The 18,756-nt window shown below is 43.2% G+C and overlaps 1 protein-coding gene across 7 annotated transcripts in view; it reads right to left on the minus strand.

Annotated features, from left to right (window-relative positions):
• LRP11 (LDL receptor related protein 11) overlaps positions 1-18,756 on the minus strand; it is a 64,988-nt gene that overhangs the window by 32,575 nt on the left and 13,657 nt on the right. For 5 of the 7 annotated variants that reach the window (XR_007152472.1, XR_007152471.1, XR_007152470.1 and 2 more), the window contains exons 3-5: positions 8,038-8,245; positions 2,298-2,423; positions 702-908 (exon numbers count right to left, since the gene is read on the minus strand). Coding sequence is in view for 3 of the 7 variants with exons in the window: in XM_047860554.1 (XP_047716510.1) it covers positions 702-908; positions 2,298-2,423; positions 8,038-8,245 (541 nt within the window). In the remaining 4 variants the exon portion in view is untranslated. The remainder of the gene's footprint in view (positions 1-701; positions 909-2,297; positions 2,424-8,037; positions 8,246-18,756) is intronic. The other 2 variants (XM_047860555.1, XM_047860557.1) reach the window with 1 other exon arrangement.

An 18,756-nucleotide genomic window follows, 5' to 3' on the forward strand; every position in this document is an offset into this window, starting at 1 on the left:
ATAGGACTGAAGTGCTCGCACAAGCAACCATTTCTTTTTTTTTTTTAATTTTTTTTAATGTTTATTTATTTTTGAGACAGAGAGAGACAGAGCATGAGCAGGGAAGGGGCAGAGAGAGAGAGAGAGAGAGAGAGAGACAGCGAGGGAGAGGGAGACACAGAATGTAAAGCAGGCTCCCGGCTCTGAGCTGTCAGCACAGAGCCCATCGCAGGGCTTGAACTCACGAACTGTGAGATCATGACCTGAGCCGAAGTCAGACACTTAACCAACTGAGCCACCCAGGCGCGCCACAAGCAACCATTTCAATATGACGTAGATTCTCTTTACTTACATTCACTAGCTTAGTGCAAAGAGGGTTATGCTGCTTCATCTCAAAATAACCTAAAATTTCACACGTAGGGCATTTGTTTTCTTAACACAGGTGTTGAAATTTCCTAATTTGAACGTACTTACTAATAAATGTACAGGTAGCCCTGGAGTATATATGAATGTATGAATGTATTTAGTAGGTGTTCCTTAGTATAATCAGTGCAAATGTCAGATGGGGTGGGTTTTTTTTTTTTCCTTTTTGGCCACAGTTTTCATTTTAACTCTCTTCTTTGTTTTATTTCCATAACACTCTTCAAATATAACCTTCATTTTGAGCCCAGCATCACTGGAGAAAATGAGGCTGTTTGCGGAGAAGCTGTTGAGGTCCTTACCTGACATCACAGGATCAGTCTGACTCTCTGGTCCCCAAAAAGTGGAATGATTCCTCTTCTCTGTGTTTGATACCACCAGTGGCTGGTTTGGGACAGTCACTTTCTGGGACTTTTCCAAGAAGGAGCCTCCTGCCACATCTTTGATTGGTCCTGTGATTCTAGGCTGGGCAGTTGCTGTGTGGGTCACCGTCTTCCGGTCAAGGCTCACTGAAGGATACAGGAGCTACCGTTAGCTGCTGGGTTTCTTTTCTGAACTGTAATTAAAAGCACTAAATTTGCAGTAGATTCAAAGCCATGGATACTTGGGAATAATAACCATCTAAGCCATGTTAGAGCCCCATAAAAATTACTCTCTTCTTTTCGAATGGGTAAACTGTTTTCTCTTCTTCCAATAACTGGCTTTCTAAATGTCACAAATAAATTGACAAAAACAAAGCTTAAGGGGCGCCTGGGTGGCTCAGGTGGTTAAGTGTCCGATTTTGGCTCAGGCCATGATCTCATGGTTTGTGCGTTTGAGCCCTGCATCGGGCTCTGCTCTGACAGCTCAGAGCCTGGAGCCTGCTTCAGATTCTGTGTCTCCCTCTCTCTCATTGCCCCTTCCCCCACTCATGCCCTGTCTCTCTCTCTCAAAAATAAATAAACGTCAAAAAAATTAAAACAACAATAACAACAACAAAGCTTAAGCTTAAGGTTTTGAGATTTTACATCCTTCTTCAAAACCAGCAGTTTTCTTCTTTCTTTCAGTGCCCTTTTGTGTATGTAGGTGACATTATAAGACTGGTTTACAGTCCTGACTTAGCTACACCCTAGTACATCACAATTTTTTCTAGGGGCGCCTGGGTGGCTCAGTCAGTTAAGCGTCTGACTTCAGCTTGGGTCACGATCTCACGGTTTGTGAGTTTGAGCCCCATCTTGGACTCTGTGCTGACAGCTCAGAGCCTGGATCCTGCTTCAGATTCTGTGTCTCCCTCTCTCTCTGCCCCTCCTAGCTTGTGCTCTGTGTGTCTCTCTCTCAAAAATGGATATTGAAAAAAAATTTTTTTCTAAAAAATTTATCAAAACAAAATCTTAACTCGCTTTAGTTTTTTTTTGTTTTTTTTTTAACATTTATTTATTTTTAAGACAGAGAGAGACAGAGCATGAATGGGGGAGGGTCAGAGAGAGGGAGACACAGAATCTGAAACAGGCTCCAGGCTCTGAGCTGTCAGCACAGAGCCCGACGCGGGGCTCGAACTCACGGACCGCGAGATCATGCCCTGAGCCGAAGTCGGCCGCTTAACCAACTGAACCACCCGGGCGCCCCTCACTTTAGTTTTTTTTAAAAGCATATTCCTCACAGCATTTTTAGGATGGGGAAGAGTCTTTTAGAAAACAAAGCAAATTTTGAAGAAGGTAAGCAATATAAAACATTTGACATTTGCAACTCAGATTACAGACTTACAGTTAATGGTCATTTAATTTAAGGCATAGCTTATTCACACGAAGTTATACCTAAAACTGGTTAGAAAAAGAACAATACTGAATTTGCATTTTATTATGAGAATAAAGATATCCCGTCTCCCCGCCTTGCCTGAAAAGGCCATGCAGCTGACTCACAATTATGACAGAAAGCCTCATCGGACCCATCAGGACACTGCTCCACTCCATCGCAAGCCAGCATGATGTCAATGCAGCAGCCGTCATCACAAGAGAAGTGGTAGCGTGAGCAAACGTTCGAGCATCCTGTTTGCGAACAAGTCTCAAGTCACAGGAGTGCCATATCGTCAACACTTCGCTGTGTCATGATTAAGTAAGACTAAATGTACATGGAACATTTTGGGGGAGAGAGATGCACATAATGGGGCAGACACCAACAGTCTGAGCTGGAGCAAAAGGTTGCGAGAAAGGGGTGCCTCCTTGACCCCCTGACTTAACTCTGAGGCATCACATGGGCTCTTGGTCGCGGGGCCGTTCTCCAGGCCAGCGCTGCCTACCAGGTGGGAACAGACGAGCAGCAGCTCTGGTCTTCCCCAGCCAGCCCCGGGTTTGCTCCCTCACGTCTCACTCTGCGTTCCTTTGTTCATCCCGTCGACTCTGTGGGCCCCCTAACACTGCCCCCCACCCCGCATGGCATTTGGCTGGCTGAATGTGTTTTATTAGAAACACCATTTTATACATGCTATGTCTTTAGACATGCTATGTCTTGCATTCTTGTTTTCTAAGTGATCATTTTTACTGAGATTAACTTTCGACTATTGAACCCTACTTGTTGACTACCATACATCCCTACCGCCATAAAGAATAAACACAATCTCTAGCTACTGGCTGGTATGAATTTATTTTCTTCAAATAATGAAATTGTCTCCCTTTTGGAGCTGTTAGTTTTTTTTTTTTTAATGTTTATTTATTTTTGAGATAAACATTTATAATGTTTATTTATTTTTATTTTGCACACACACACACACACACACACACACGCGCGCGCACGCACGTGTGAGCAGGGGAGGGGCAGACAGAGAGGGAGACACAGAATCTGAAGCAGGCTCCAGGCTCTGAGCTGTCAGCACAGAGCCTGACACAGGGCTCGAATTCACGAACTGTGAGACCATGACCTGAGCCAAAGTCAGATGCTTAACCTACTGAGCCACCAGGCACCCCAGGGTTTTTTTTTTTGTTTTTTTTTTTTAAGTTTCTTTACTTATTTTGAGAGACAGAGAGCAAGCATGCATACAAGTGGGAGAAGGGCGGAGAGAGAATCCCAAACAGGCTCCGCACTGTTAGCATGTAGCCCAACGGGGGGATTGAACCCACAAACCGCTATATCATGACTTGAGCCAAAGACACACACTCAACCAACCAAGCCACCCAGGCGCCCCTGAAGTGGCTTCAGGCGGCCCTGAAGCTGTTAGGAGTTTTTAATCTACAGTGTAAAGGAGCTACATGTATTTTCTTGAAAGGCATTCCCCTACTCCAGATTAAGCCAACTTTACTAGACTTAGCTACACAACAACTGGGTGACTTTGACACTGGTTGATGCAGAGTAAAGGTATCAGGCTAGACGTAGGTCGTATGGAACTCCCTAATTTCCCAGGGACACAAGGAACTAGACAATTCTCTCAGGACATGGGAGAATGGTAGATTATGATAATCCACCGAGGCAAATGGTTGAGCATAGTAGGTAAGTCCAAGTGAAATCTTGGATACATATTCCATTGCATGCAGTTAAACAAGGGCCTGGGAAAGGAGTCTATCTGGGTACAAGGCAATTTGAAGATACCTTGATCCAGGAAGAAGAGAAGAAATGGTGGGAGAAGTTCCTGAGAAAGAAGAGGAAGCAAAGGGCCTCAGTTATGACTGAAAATTTGGTCCTGGAAAGGAGAATCTGCTTCGGTTCCAGGAAAGGAACTCGGAGGAAAAGTGAAGGAAAACTGTGCTACCCTGAATACCAAGCGGGATACAATTACTGCTCACATTTTTCAGTTCATGACATGGAAATCCTAAATATGTCAAGGTTTTACTTACTACTTGGTAGCTTTTGGAGATAGATTGATATCTGTAACGTATCCATTTATTACTAGATCAGTGGTCTCTAAACTTTTTTGACCATACATCTGATCAATACATATAGTGTTGTATACTATGCATATAGTGTAATAAACACACATCTCCATCTAAAAATAATATGCATGTACCAGCATACTAACATATTAAACATGATATAGGGGCGCCTGGGTGGCTCAGTCGGTTGACTTCAGCTCAGGTCATGATCTTGCGGTCCGTGAGTTCGAGCCCCACGTCGGGCTCTGTGCTGACAGCTCAGAGCCTGGAGCCTGTTTCAGATTCTGTGTCTCCCTCTCTCTGACCCTCCCCCGTTCATGCTCTGTCTCTCTCTGTCTCAAAAATAAACGTTAAAAAAATTAAAAAAAAATAAACATGATGTAAAATATACTAAAAATTCAAGGAGGAGATTAAAAATTACTAAAAATATAAGTTCGGGTGTCTTCTTTTCCATCCTACAAATGCCTTTATCTGTGGGGGGGGATCCTCTTTGGAGACCACTGATCTAGATCATATTGGAAGTGTTTGGTGGCTTGGCATTTGAATAGATTATTTTTCTCAAAGCTTGAAAACATGCAGCCTCTATATCCAAAGATCACCCAAATTATCACATCAGCAGGGGTACTATGCTTGCCTATGTCCCCCAGATGGTGCCACCCCTGGTTACCATTACAGCTGGGTTATTAACTGCAAGACCAATATATATTTATAATAGAAGGGAGAGAACCACCTCTCTGTCCCCATTTCTGGTTTTCAATGTCTCTATGTGATGTTTTATTACTTTAATTCATAGTATGTTATTCCAATCTAGCCAGAGAGTGATTCCAGATAGCAGTTAATAACACAGCCATTCTTTTAAATTTTTTCTTTCTTCCTTTCTTTGTCTTTTCTTCCTCTTTCTTTCTTTCTTTCTTTCTTTCTTTCTTTTCAGAGAGAGACAGAGTGTGAGTGGGGGAAGGACAGAGAGAGAGAGGGAGACAGAATCTGAAGCAGGCTCTAGGCTCTGAGCTATCAGCACAGAACCCGATGTGGGGCTCAAACTCACAGACCGAGAAATCATGACCTGAGCCGAAGTCGGATGCCCAACCAACTGAGCCACCCAGGTGCCCCTTAATTTTCTATAAAAAGTTACATATATAAGATCTATACTCCAGTGGCCTTTCAGTAATCAGAAGTGATGCACATAACTTTCTGCCACTTCAGATACATTTTGTCATCTTGGAGAAAGGCCGGAAGTGTGCAACTGGCAATTTATCTTTGGAGCCCTGGAAAACTGGCCCAAGTCAAGAAACCAGGCAAACACTGGGCTGGTGCAGTGTTAGCTCTCTGCTTGTACTCACACTTCTATCCCTCTCTCCCGCCCAGGCACCTTGGTTGTACAAAGCAAAATCCCTTTCAAACTTCTATAGGGATAACGGGATATCCATGCCTTCTTCCTATGAGCTCTTTCTTCCAATAATCGGCACCTGACTTGGTTCCTGCCCAGGCGAGCACTCGATCCCAGGACAGCCCGCTGGGTTCAGCGGTCCTCCGTACGGAGGGAGTGGCTGGGGCCGATGCCATGTTTCCCATGGCCCTGGTGCATGCCCAGTACACCGAGGTACTAAAAACATGTTTTTAAGTTTATTTTTTAGTAACCTCTACGCCCAATGTGGGGCTCGAACCCAGAGATCAAGAGTCACATGTTTTTCTGGCTGAGCCAGACAGGCACCCCTCAAAAATGTGTTGAGTAGCTGTCTGGCTCTACTTTGCAGCTGCCATAGATCAACGGCCCTGCTGGAACCTGGGCGGGATCAGACTCCTGACCCGGACGGCTCCTCTCACTTGCCATCACTGCTTCAGAGGGCAACAGCGGGCAGGAAATTGGTGTCACTCCAGGCCACAGGCAGCAGCCTCCTTCCTCACAGGAGGCTGGAACCTCGGCCGGACGGGGAGTCAGCCAGTCACATTCCGAACCCCGATTGTGCTCTGTGTCCCTGTGGAAGGCAAATTATCAGGGGTGCCAAGTCCTTAGGATCCTCAAGTCTTGCTTCATTTTCAATATGCATCCCGACCTATGTTGGATGGAAGACAAGATCAGCCATATGCAGTCATTCTCTGATCTTTTTACCCTTATTCTCCCACTGACTGAGTTATCAGGGATGGCGAAGACATGCGAAGGATGGGTTTTCTGGAGCCGTGGTTAGTGACTGGGAAGGCTCACCACGTGGGCGCGGGTGAGCACCTCTGTATGCTCAGTGCCTCGCACAGCTCCTGTGCACCCTGCGGTCCCGCACACACTGACAGAGTCCGCGGACTGAACGACAAGACCCTCAAAGACACAGCATCTCTGTACCTCTCCCTGGAGTCAACTGTGGGGGGTTTCCCCCTGCAATACCTCTATGTCTTTTGTGCTCTCAAGTTCCATATACATATATGTATATATATATTTTTTAACTTGATGAGCTAATCTTAGAAATGCAGATGTTTGGGAAGGTAAGAAACATAGATAAATGAGAAGAATGAGTTTACATTGTGCAACTGAAAGTGAGAACCATCACATGTATGTAAAGCTATATTATTAGTATTTGTGTTAACGTGTCCATGAAAAATTTTAGCCCTTTTTTTTTTTTTTGCCCAATAGTGTTTTTAAATTTTTTTTTTTTTAATATTTTTATTTATTTTTGAGACAGAGACAGACAGAGCATGAACAGGGGAGGGGCAGAGAGAGAGGGGGAGACACAGAATCTGAAGCAGGCTCCAGGCTCTGAGCTGTCAGCACAGAGCCCGACGTGGGGCTCGAACACACGGACTGTGAGATCATGACCTGAGCCGAAGTCAGATGTTTAACCGACTGAGCCAACCAGGTGCCCAAATAGTGTTTTTATTAAAGCATGGGGACAGGACCTGTGGGCAGAAAGAGCTAAATAGTCCTTTTATGGTTTTTTTTTTAATTTTATTTTTTTTAATGTTTATTTTTGAGAGGGGCAGAGAGAGCAGGCTCCAGTCTCTGAGCTGTCAGCACAGAGCCCGACGTAGGGATCGAACTCACAAACTGTGAGATCATAACCTCAGCCAAAGTCGAACACTTAACCGACGGAGCCACCCAGGCATCCCTAAATAGTCCTTTTAAATTGACACATGCACTTTATAAATTTTAATTTGTTTTAAATTGTCATATGTTTAGAAAAGACTCTTAATTCAACAACAACCAAAAATGGAATGGAAGAGCCCATGGAATGAAGTCAGAATATAAACTGCTGGGGCATCTGGGTGGCTCAGTTGGTTGGGCATCCGACTTTGGCTCAGGTCATGATCTCATGGTCCGTGAGTTCGAGCCCTGCATCGGACTCTGTGCTGTCAGTTCAGAGTCTGGAGCCTGCTTCGGATTCTGTGTCTCCCTCTCTCTCTGCCCCTCCCCCACTCATGCTCAGTCTCTCTGTCTCAGAAACAAACATTAAAAAAAGGTTTTTTTTTTTTTAAATAAACGTATTTTAAACTATTTAACATTATTAAGCTTTATATTAGAATTCTTAACCCTTAAAAACCTTAATTTCTGGTTAAAATTAAGAAGTAAACAGTTGTGGGGGCCCCTGGGTGGCTCAGTCTGTTAGGCGTCTGACTTCGGCTCAGGTCATGATCTCACAGTTCGTGAGTTCGAGCCCCGCGTCCGGCTCTGTGCTGACAGCTCAGAGCCTGGAGCCTGTTTTGGATTCTGTGTCACCCTCTCTCTCTGCCCTTCCCCCACTCACACTCTGTCTCTATCAAAAAATAAATCAATGTTAAAAAAATTTAAGAATATAAAATGCTAATCCAATACCATCTTTCTGTAAGTAGCTGGTTTCTGTCGACCGTTGTGAATGCAAAGGAAGGACTTTCCTCTCACCTCCTGTGGAGAAGGTCATGGGCAGCACTGTCACTGAGACGTTGTCAGAGCTTCTCTGCCCAGCAGTGTCCATCACAGTGAGCTGAAAAGTATATGTTCCTTCCCGTAAGTGGGACAGCTTCAGGGTTCCTGACTGAGGTACCTGACACCCAAACAGGAAACAGCACATGTAGTTAGGAGATCTGAGGCACAGAGTCCAGTATCATCCTGAACTGAAAATCAGCATTACCCCTGGAACAGTCCCATGTCCCACCTGTCCACTCCCGGCCAAGGAAGGGAAATCCTAAAGCATGCACCATTTGGGCAGGTTGCCCTCCTCTGAACTCACAATTCTCAATTTTATCTGGGCTGACAATCTCCTTGACTAACAATAGTCTTTCACTTGCCCTTAGCAGTTGATGTTCCAAACCTGTAACTCTCCAAGCTCCACACCCAGTATCTAGTCCCTTCCTTCTCAGCAGGTGACCTCATCTACTTTGAGAAAAAAATTAGGACATAATTATGGCCATGATTATGTTTCTACCACTCATTCCTATGCTGGGAACACACCTGTATCTGTATCTGCTGTCAGCTCCTTTCCCCCAGCCATAATAAGATGAGCTGTCCCTCCTGCACTCCAGGCCAACTCCCCCATCTAGGCCTTGACCCCTTCCCTCTATGACCTTTTTTTTTTTTTAATTTTTTAATGTTTATTTATTTTTGGCAGAGAGAGAGACAGAGCATGAGCGGGGGAGGGGCAGAGAGAGAGAGAGAGAGAGAGAGAGAGAGAGACATAGAATCCGAAGTAGTCTCCAGGCTCTAAGCTGACAGCACAGAGCCCGACGCGGGGCCCGAACCCACGGACCGTAAGATCGTGACCCGAGCCGAAGTCAGACACTCAACCAACTGAGCCACCTAGGCGCCCCTATAACCTTTGGAACACTGACCATCAAGTAATTTCTCTTTCAAATGCCTCTGCTATCACTATGCTCAAGTTTCTCTCTACCCCCAAAAAAACAAAACAACAGCAAATAAAAAACCCTACAGTCCAAACCCTACAGCAAATAAAACCCTACAGCAAATAAAAAGCCGTACAATCTTATCTCCTTCCCATTTCAACTTACCTTTCAAAGCCTTGTTCATGCTGCACTTGCTGCTTCCATTTGCTCATTTCCCATTTATTCTTTATCCCACCCATCTGATTTCTTTCCTCACCATTCCCCTGAAACTGCTGGAAAAACTCATTAGCTGATCTAGCAAAGATCACCAAGTTGTCAAGGTCAATGAGACTTGTTAGCCTTGCCTCCTCCCACTCCCCCTCCACTGGCTGTCTTACTGTATTTTACAAAGTTAGCCACTCCTGGCTTCTGGAACTCTCGACTTCCCTGGCTTCTGTTTCTGTGTCTGAATTCCCTGTCTATTCCTTGATGATCACCATGATGGGCTTCACTTCTGCTTACTCCCTAAACCCAGGGTCCCATCTTGACCCCCCATTCTCCTCTGCCATTTCTCAGGCAGTCTCCCAATCATGGCAAGAGTGATAGCTTCTGAGGTCAGTACTATGTTGTCATTTTGGGAGTCATTTTTGGATGCTCAATCCAACTACTATTTTTTTCAGCTGTCTCAAAGATACTGTAATGGATGAATGTCCTATTTTCTAGGAAAAATCCCTTTTTGCTTAAATGAACTAGTCTGGATATCCGCTACAAATGAATTCTGACCATTACATGGTTTATTACATTGATGCATTACCAGACTTAAGAGTACAGAGAGTTGCCCTATTAGAACTATCAGCTGCTGGGAATGCAAGCTGGTGTAGCCACTCTGGAAAACAGTATGGAGGTTCCTCAAAAAACTAAAAATAGAACTACCCTACGACCCAGCAATTACACTACTAGGCATTTATCCATGGGATACAGGTGTGCTGTTTCGAAGGGACACATGCACCCCCATGTTTATAGCAGCACCATCAACAATAGCCAAAGTATGGAAAGAGCCCAAATGTCCATCGATGGATGAATGGATAAAGAAGATGTGGTGTATACACACACACACACACACACACACACACACACACACACACACACAAACACACACACACAATGGAGTATTACTCAGCAATCAAAAAGAATGAAACCTTGCCATTTGCAACTATGTGGATGGAACTGGATGGTATTATGCTAAGTGAAATTAGAGAAAGACAAAAATCATATGACTTCACTCATATGAGGACTTTAAGAGACAAAACAGAGGAACATAAGGGAAGGGAAACAAAAATAATATAAAAACAGGGAGGGGGACAAAACATAACAGACTCACAAATATGGAGAACAAACTGAGGGTTGCTGGAGGGGTTGTGGGGGGGGTGGGCTAAATGGGTAAGGGGCATTAAGGAATCTACTCCTGAAATCATTGTTGCACTATATGCTAACTAGTTTGGATGTAAATCTTAAAAAATAAAATTAAAAAAAAAAAGAACTATTAGCTGCTTGTTTGTATTTATGAAATCCTAGAATTTAGATTCCTGCACATAATTTTGGCTTGGAGGCTTTGTCAGAACTATATAGGCACAAGAACAGAATGCTTTACCATCACTTTAGGGGGCAATGCAAGGAGATATGGTTGTATCAATAATCAATCACCCAGAGCTCCTGTTAAGTATAGGTTTCTCAGCCCAGCCTTAGAGTCTGAGTCAGTGGGTCTGAGAGTGGGATCTGGGAATTTGCACACAACAGGCACATCCAGATGATTCACCAATGACACTGCAAGAAACGTGGGTGAAGTGGTTAAGAGCACGGAGTCTGGCCCAACAGAGCTGAATGCCAGCTCTACCGTGTGCCAGCCCTGTGACCTTGTACAAGCCACTTAACCTATTTAAGCCTCAGTTTCTTCATCTGTAAAGTGGAAATAATAATGGCACTTACCTTGTAAGCATCAAATGAGATAACTATGTAAAAAGAGCTTAATGTGGGGCTTACATATAAGTTTTAAATATAAAATACAAGTTTAGTTTTTTAAATATCGAAAGAGCATAACGTAGTAAATGCTTAAATGTAACTAACTGTCTCATTCGTTAGTTCTCATCTCAAGCTGAATAACCCTGTTTTTACAGACAGGAAAATGAAATCTCAATAACGTGACTCTCACTCACTGAGACAGAGACAGAATCGAGATGTCCAGGTGTAAAACCGTCACTAAGTGGTCCCATCACTCTCCTTGCAAAAGCTGTAAGCTGGAGAGCTGGCAAAGAAGCAAGCCAGTCCTTCGTTGTGTATTTCAAGGAGATGTTAGGCAGTTTTCACTGCCACACTGTCACATGATCTTCAGGCCCAACTACAACAAGAGAATATCAAACTTATTCTTATTAAGTGGGGTCCACTTATGTGAGAACTACAACACTACCTAAAGGGCATGCAGAGAGAAAACTGAAGATGACAAGAGAACGTGAGAGTCTGGAGCAGGCAACTGATCCTCAGAAACAAGAGGGTTCTCGATGTCTGAGAACAAGGAGGGAACATCAGAGATTCAGATGAGTGAGATTTAAAATGAGACAAAAACTGCGGCTTGGGACTCAGGGTCAAACCAAACCCCCCCTTTCTTTCACATTCCATATCCAAACACATCTGGAATTTAAGCGCTTCTCATCATGTCCATTGTCACCATCCTGGTCTGAGCCCACCCTGTCTCTAGCCTGAGTCACTGCAGGGGTCAAGAGACCTGCACTCCAGTGGCACTGGGACTGGTATCCCTTTATTCTGGAAACTTTCGCTTCCACCCCTGTCCACATGATTGCAAGGGAAGGGTGAGTTATAACCTCTCCCTATGGCCGGAGGAGTGTGAGGCTGAACCAAGGGGCGCCAATGACTGCAAGGGGCAAGAGGCTGTAAGGTTGCCGCTGGTGACAGACTCTCACTCTCTCCGACTCTGGCTCAGAATCAGGCAGGCCTTCCTAGGTCGCAGTGGTGTAATAGATAAGACCATTAGTTCCGGGACTTAGAACACGTGGGTACATGGTGGCAGCTGATGGCCATGCTGGAATGTGTTGACTGAGCCTTGCAGCCTTGAGTAAGGGAGTAAGGTGCTATGAGGGGAGAAGCTCTGTCACAGCTGGTCTGCCTGCAGACTTAAGACTGCAGAAAGCCGGCAGCTGAGAGGTTTGCTGCCCAGGTACATGAGAGGAGAGAGAATCCCAAGCAGGTTCTGCACACTCACCTCAGAGCCCGATGTGGGGCTCAATCTCACAATCCATGAGATCATGACCTGAGCTGAAATCAAGAGTCAGACACTTACCCGACTGAGCCACCCAGGGACCACGGGAAGTCTCTTTTCAGTGCTGGGCTGGAAGGACAGGCATCCACTATCTAAGAGGGCAATTGTCCACCTGGGCTGTGGATGCCTCTCTCTGCCTTCCTAGGCACCTCCTCTCTGATGCAGGGAACACTGATCCAGATCCAGGTCATGGTAATAACCTTCAAAGTCCTGGGTGAGCTTAAATTTAGATCTATTCAGGTTAATATCCTCTCCTTGGCCTTTTTATTCATTTAGTTAACAAAAGGTGTCTTTCCTTGAAATCAGGTATTTAGAATATTTAGAATGGTTTCCTAACTTCAAGCATCCAGGTGATCCTTCCATATCTCATGTTTATTTGACATTGGAAAGGATTTTACAAACATTTCCTAAGTGTCAGGATAAAAAATATATATGGCAGAGGAGAAAGAGAATAAGACAAAAGTTCTCATTGTTCCCACCAAGAGTAGGACAACATTCCCTGAGCACATGAGCCAATTTTCTTGACATCTGGCCATAATGCAGAGTTTCTACAGACAAAAGATTAGTACTGCTTCCCTGTTGTTTCTTCTCTTACTGCCCTTCTCTCCTTTCGAGTCTAGGGAAGATCGATACGATATCTTGGTGTGGCAAGATGTGGGTAAAGTGTAGACAAGATCTCTCTGAATCCTTCTTTCCTTCTTTTCTTTTCTTTGCTTCTCTTCTTTCTTCTCTTCTCTTCTCTTTTCCTTTCTTCTCTAATGTAATCTCTACACCCAACATGGGGCTTGAATTTACAACCCCTAGATCAAGAGATTCATGCTCTACTGACTAAGCCACCCAGGCACTCTCCTCTGTACTGTTTTTTAGAAAGAAAAGTAAAAGTATGTTATTGTACAGACCACTGGGCAAATGGCCAACTATCTATCCTCTGGGTAAAGCCAAACCTGATTCTCATTTTAACTGGATAGTGATTTTATGGCCCTAAGTTACCATATCAGAGAATACACATTGAATTTGAATGCTCTCAGACATGTCCAAAATTTTTGCACCATACAATGTGCATCTTTTCAAGTCAATAAGACTTTTGTAAGTCCTATCCTATTATCAAAATATTCAGGTTATAGAGACATATACCACAGGGCCCTCATCTGCAAAGTGCTCTCTGACTTCTCTCAATGAGATTATAATCTCTTCTTCCTTTGAACCCCAGTAGCACTTTTTTTTTTTTAAATGTTTACTTGTGAGAGAGGGCAAGTGGGGAAGGGGTAGAAAGGGGACAGAGGATTTGAAGCGGGCTCTGAGTTCACAGCAGCGAGCCCAATGTGGGGCTTGAACTCATGAACTGCGAGATCATCATGACTCAAGCTGAAGTTGGACACTCAACCAACTGAGCCAACTAGGCACCCTAGTCTTGCCACTTTCTACTTGGTATTTTTGTTATTTAGGTGCATATCTAATCTCAACCAGTGTCAAGTTACTTGAGGGCAATATTCCCTACAAGTTTTTCACAGCGCCTTACTCCCTTGCTTCTTGCCTTTGAAAGGCCCTCATAACTTTTTGTTTATATACAAGTGAGTGAATCTATTCTGTTTGTAATTCAGTTAACGTATTGGTCAAAATAGCCCAATATTTACATCCCAGGGTATTTAGATAAAACTGTAATAGTTTTCCTCTCCTGGAGTGCTCATTGTTTGAAATGTTTATTTATTTATTTTGAGAGAGAGAGAGAGAGCGCGCACACACTCGAGCAGGGGAAGGGCAGAGAGAGAGGAAGAGAGAAAATCCCAAGCAGGCTCCACGCTGTCAGCACAGAGTCTGACATGGGGCTTGATCCCATGAACTGTGAGGTCATGACCTGAGCTGAAACCAAGAGCTCAACCCACTGAGCCACCCAGGTGCCCCTCCTGGAATGCTCATTTTATGCTCTGAAATATGCTAAGCGCTTTATTTGCGTTTTCCTATTTTGATCCCTTACTGAAACTCTATCAGGTTGTATCATCCTCTTTACAATTGAGGAAGCTGAAGCTTAAAGAATGGAATAATTTTCCCAGGTTCACCCGGCTAGGGAATTAGCAAAACTGGGTTTGAATCCAGGCCATTTAGTTATAAATTCCATATGCACAGCCATTCCAGAATCCTACATCTCGGTCAGCAGATTCAGGCCTTCCAAGGTCCTTATTCCAAGAACCATTTCTTAGAAAGAACCCAGGCACAGTTTATATACAGACTGGCCAGCTGTCATGGTCTAAAAAACGTAGATTACAGTAAATCAGGTTTAAAGCCCGTTTGACCAGAAGCACACAGATTGACTGTCAACTCCTGTGATTCTGGAATCCTACTGTGCTTGTCAATTATTGTCTGGGAAGTTGTGTGTTTGTTTCTGAACAGGCAAAGAACTTCAAAGCTTCTGCCCTTTATGGAATAGATCTTTCTTAATTCAGTTTACCCATATTTATTTTTCCTGAATTACATACTTTTTCTTCCCCAGGGAGATTATTTTTCATTTCCTTATAATGATAATTACAAATAATTATATAATAAGTAATATAATAAGTAATATTATAAGTAATTTTTTTAAAGAAAAAACCTGCAATTAAATATTCAAGCCCTTGAGGTATAATGTAAAAAGAATTCCTACTTAAGTGAGGGCAGGCTACATTTAGGCTCATGGCTGACGCTGAAACACAACAGGTACGAACTATCCCCATCTTGCATGCTCTGAAGTGTCTTCTCCCTTAATCAGAGCAGGAAGTTCTAGGATTCACTGGTTTTTTTCTTCTGTCTTCATTCTTCATTTTTGAAGCAAGACACTTACAAAGAAATCCTCAAAACCACAATGGAATATTCATTCATGGGCACCAATTTATCCCCAGGTGTTACTTAGGAAATCTGTATGGGGAATCGTCTCTGTCTGGAAAATGCCCTGCGGGCTGCCATTACTTTCTGTCCCTTATTCGAAGATTTGGGTGAATGGGAGGGCTGAGGTGCATGGATGTTGGTGAAATTTTGAGGCAGTTCAGCCTTGTTTCAGTTCTTTGGAATGTGGTATGTTTTGCTTCTCTTCTCCTGCTTTTGTTCTCACTCCCAGGAAACGCCTAGCCCTCTGGCTTTCTCAGTGTCAAAATTGCTCGTTTTAAATTTAAAAAAAATTTTTTTAAATGTTTATTTTATTTATTTTTGAGAGACAGAGAGAGACAGCATGAGCAGGAGAGGGCAGAGAGAGAGAAGGAGACCCAGAATATGAAGCAGGCTCCAGGCTCCAAGCTGTCAGCACAGAGCCCGACGCAGAGCTCAAACTCACGAGCCATGAGATCGTGACCTGAGCTGAAGTCGGACGCTCAACCGACTGAGCCACCCAGGTGCCCCAAAATTATTCCTTTTATAAAAGTCCTTTCTGGCCTCAGATCAGAGTCTGAAGCGTTGCCTCTTCAGACATTTGAGGAGTGAGTATTTGCTCCCTGTTGAAGGCTTTTTGTGCGCTGGTGAGCACATGGAGTATTTGGGGTTTGGGCTTCCTTGGGAGAATCTCTAAAAGAACAGCACCCAGGCAGCAACACAGTCTTGCTGGGTGTAAGACAAGACTATCAGGAGCGGTGTGAATACCATGGAAGGAAAAATAATCTCACGATACACTGAATAGTATCATCATGCTTGAATGTTTGCTATGTGCTGCTCACTGCTCCGGGGGCCTTACTTGCACAACCTTATTTGGCCACAATAATAATGCCTTGAAAGGGCTCCTGTTCTTTTCATCTTGCAAGTGGTTTAAATCATCCGCCAAGGTCTCCCACACAAGAAGTAGTAGAGCTAGGATTCAAAAACCACAGTCAAGCAGATGCCCTGTCAGAAGTTTTACTTGTTTGATGTCTTTCATTCATGACAAATTGGCTCACTTGAAGGAGGAAGGAAATAGATGAAGTTGAGATGAAGTTTTCTCAGGTACCCAATGACCATTTTTCTCTTTCTCTTTTTTAAATGTAGAAACAGCTTCCTCTCCATCACTCGGCCCACTCCCACCAGAGGCCTAGGATGTCTGGGATAACTTTTATTGAAGTGATTTACATTTTGTTTTTCTGAAGACTAGAAATTCTCCAATAGCCAAGAAATAATAATAGTTATGTGTGCCTAGGATCTCCTTTGATGGGGGGCAAAGAAATTGTCAGACGACACATAACAGCTCTTTGCAGTATCTGTATGAGACCAGAGTGCTGAGCAATGTTCTGCTGGTCACGCTAAGAAGGATGATACAGATCTGGGGGCTGTAAGAGCACTTTTGGAAAGATTAGCGAAGCAGTCAATTACTTAACAAGAGAGAGAGAGACAGAAGCAATTAATTAGCAAGTATTATTAGAATCCTAGTAAGTATTGTCACAGTTCTAAGCTTTAAGAGAGAAAGGGAAAAAATATCAAGGAATAAAGGAAGGAGGGAGGGAGCAAGGAATGAGAAGGGAGACAGAGCCTTCTGGAAGCATCTGTGGGCAGTAAAATCCCTCTTCAGCTCATTGTTCCTCCCCTCACTGAAAATACTTCTAAAGAAATCCCTCCTCAGTGTTATAAATTCTGTTGTGATATTACAGATTTTATGTATTTCTTTCTACACATCAAGGAAGACGTGTAGAAAACAGAAGACGATGGACACAGTTAGTGTTTAATCTTTAAGACCACAGTAGGTCCTCTGGAAACTTGGGTATTGGTTTGACAACTGCAGGCTGTCTTGAAAATCCTTGCTAAATTTTTATAAAATCTTTCAATAGGCTTTTAAGTCATCTCCTTAACACGTAATGATTCATTCCTTTTGTGAGCATTTTCAGTACTGACCCAAATCATATCTCAGGAAATCTGACTGAGGAGGAGTAAGTGACAAAACGGCTCCTATACAAGGAGACAGAATGCAATTTGAAATTCAACAATTATTTTGTGCTCTCTTGCCCTATGACTAAAAAGTCAAGTCTTGTTTCTATTTATATTCATTTTCTTGGAAACCTTTACTCTAAGGTTGAGTTATAAAATACCATTTTATCTGTTGGGGGTGGTTTAAAAATGAGTCTAGTTGGGAGATCCCATATAGACCATCCCGTCTCAAGAGACTTGGATTTTATCAAGGAGGACCCATGTTCCAATTTTCCTCTGTGGTCCTGGTGTAATTAGGAATACCACCTCCCTTGAGCATCCGACTTCAGCTCAGGTCATGATATCATGGTTCGTGAGTTCAAGCCCCATGTCAGGCCTGCTGCTGTCAGCACAGAGCCCGCTTCAGATCCTCTGTTCCCCTCTCTTTACTCCTCCCCCACTTCTGCTCTCTCAAAAATAAAAAAAAAATAAATAAATAAAAATAAATATTTGGGAATACCACCTCCTTTCCCCCTCCCCTCAATAGGTCCCAATTTAGATGATAATCTATTTTCAAAAATTAATTATGTGCAGCAGGCAAGCCAGTGTGCAAATGGTTTTAATTTCATAATGAAGTTATTGATGTAAGCGATATCCATTCTTTTTTTTTTTTTAAGTTTATTCATTTATTTTGAGAGAGTATGTGTGCAAGCAGGGGAGGGACACAAAGAGAGGGAGAGAGAGGACCCCAAGCAGGCACTTTGCTGTCAGCACAGAGCCTGACATGGGGCTCAATCCCACAAACTGTGAGATCATGACTTGAGCAGAAATCAAGAGTTGGATGCTCAACTGACTGAGCCACCCAGAAGTCCCCAAACCATATCCATTCTTTAGTAAACTTTCGTTACATGTGATATTCTAAGATCATTTAGTTATTCTAAAATCATTTGAACATCCTTGTACTCTGTATCCTGTTCCTAAATGTCATATTTTACTTTTGACTTCAGATTTAAATGTCTTATGTTGAAAAAAATGTATTACATTGAATAATCGTGAACTCAGTGTCATCTAATGGGCTGCCTAAAAAAATGTGTCCTTTTGCATTTAAGAAAATGCGCCCTTTTGTATTTGCATTTTGTATTATAGATTAATATTCAGTTAAGCAGATATAGAATATCCTGTTCAAGGGCAGAAAACATGTAACTTTATTTTATTTTATTTTTTTAAATTTTTTTTTTAACGTTTATTTATTTTTGAGACAGAGAGAGAGCATGAACAGTGAAGGGTCAGAGAGAGAGGAAGACACAGAATCTGAAACAGGCTCCAGGCTCTGAGCTGTCAGCATAAAGCCTGACGCGGGGCTCGAACCCACGGACCGCGAGATCATGACCTGAGCTGAAGTCGGACACTTACCCGACTGAGCCACCCAGGCGCCCCAAAACATGTAACTTTAAAGTCCAGCGGGTAGACTCTTCGTTCTGACCAATCATCTTTCCTATTCTTTTTTCATAAATGAAGAAACCAAGCCAGGAACATAAGCTTTCCCATATGTTTAGTCAAAGTAAACTGCTTAGT

The sequence above is a fragment of the Prionailurus viverrinus genome, chromosome B2 (assembly GCF_022837055.1).
Source record: "Prionailurus viverrinus isolate Anna chromosome B2, UM_Priviv_1.0, whole genome shotgun sequence".
Lineage (NCBI taxonomy): Eukaryota > Metazoa > Chordata > Mammalia > Carnivora > Felidae > Prionailurus > Prionailurus viverrinus.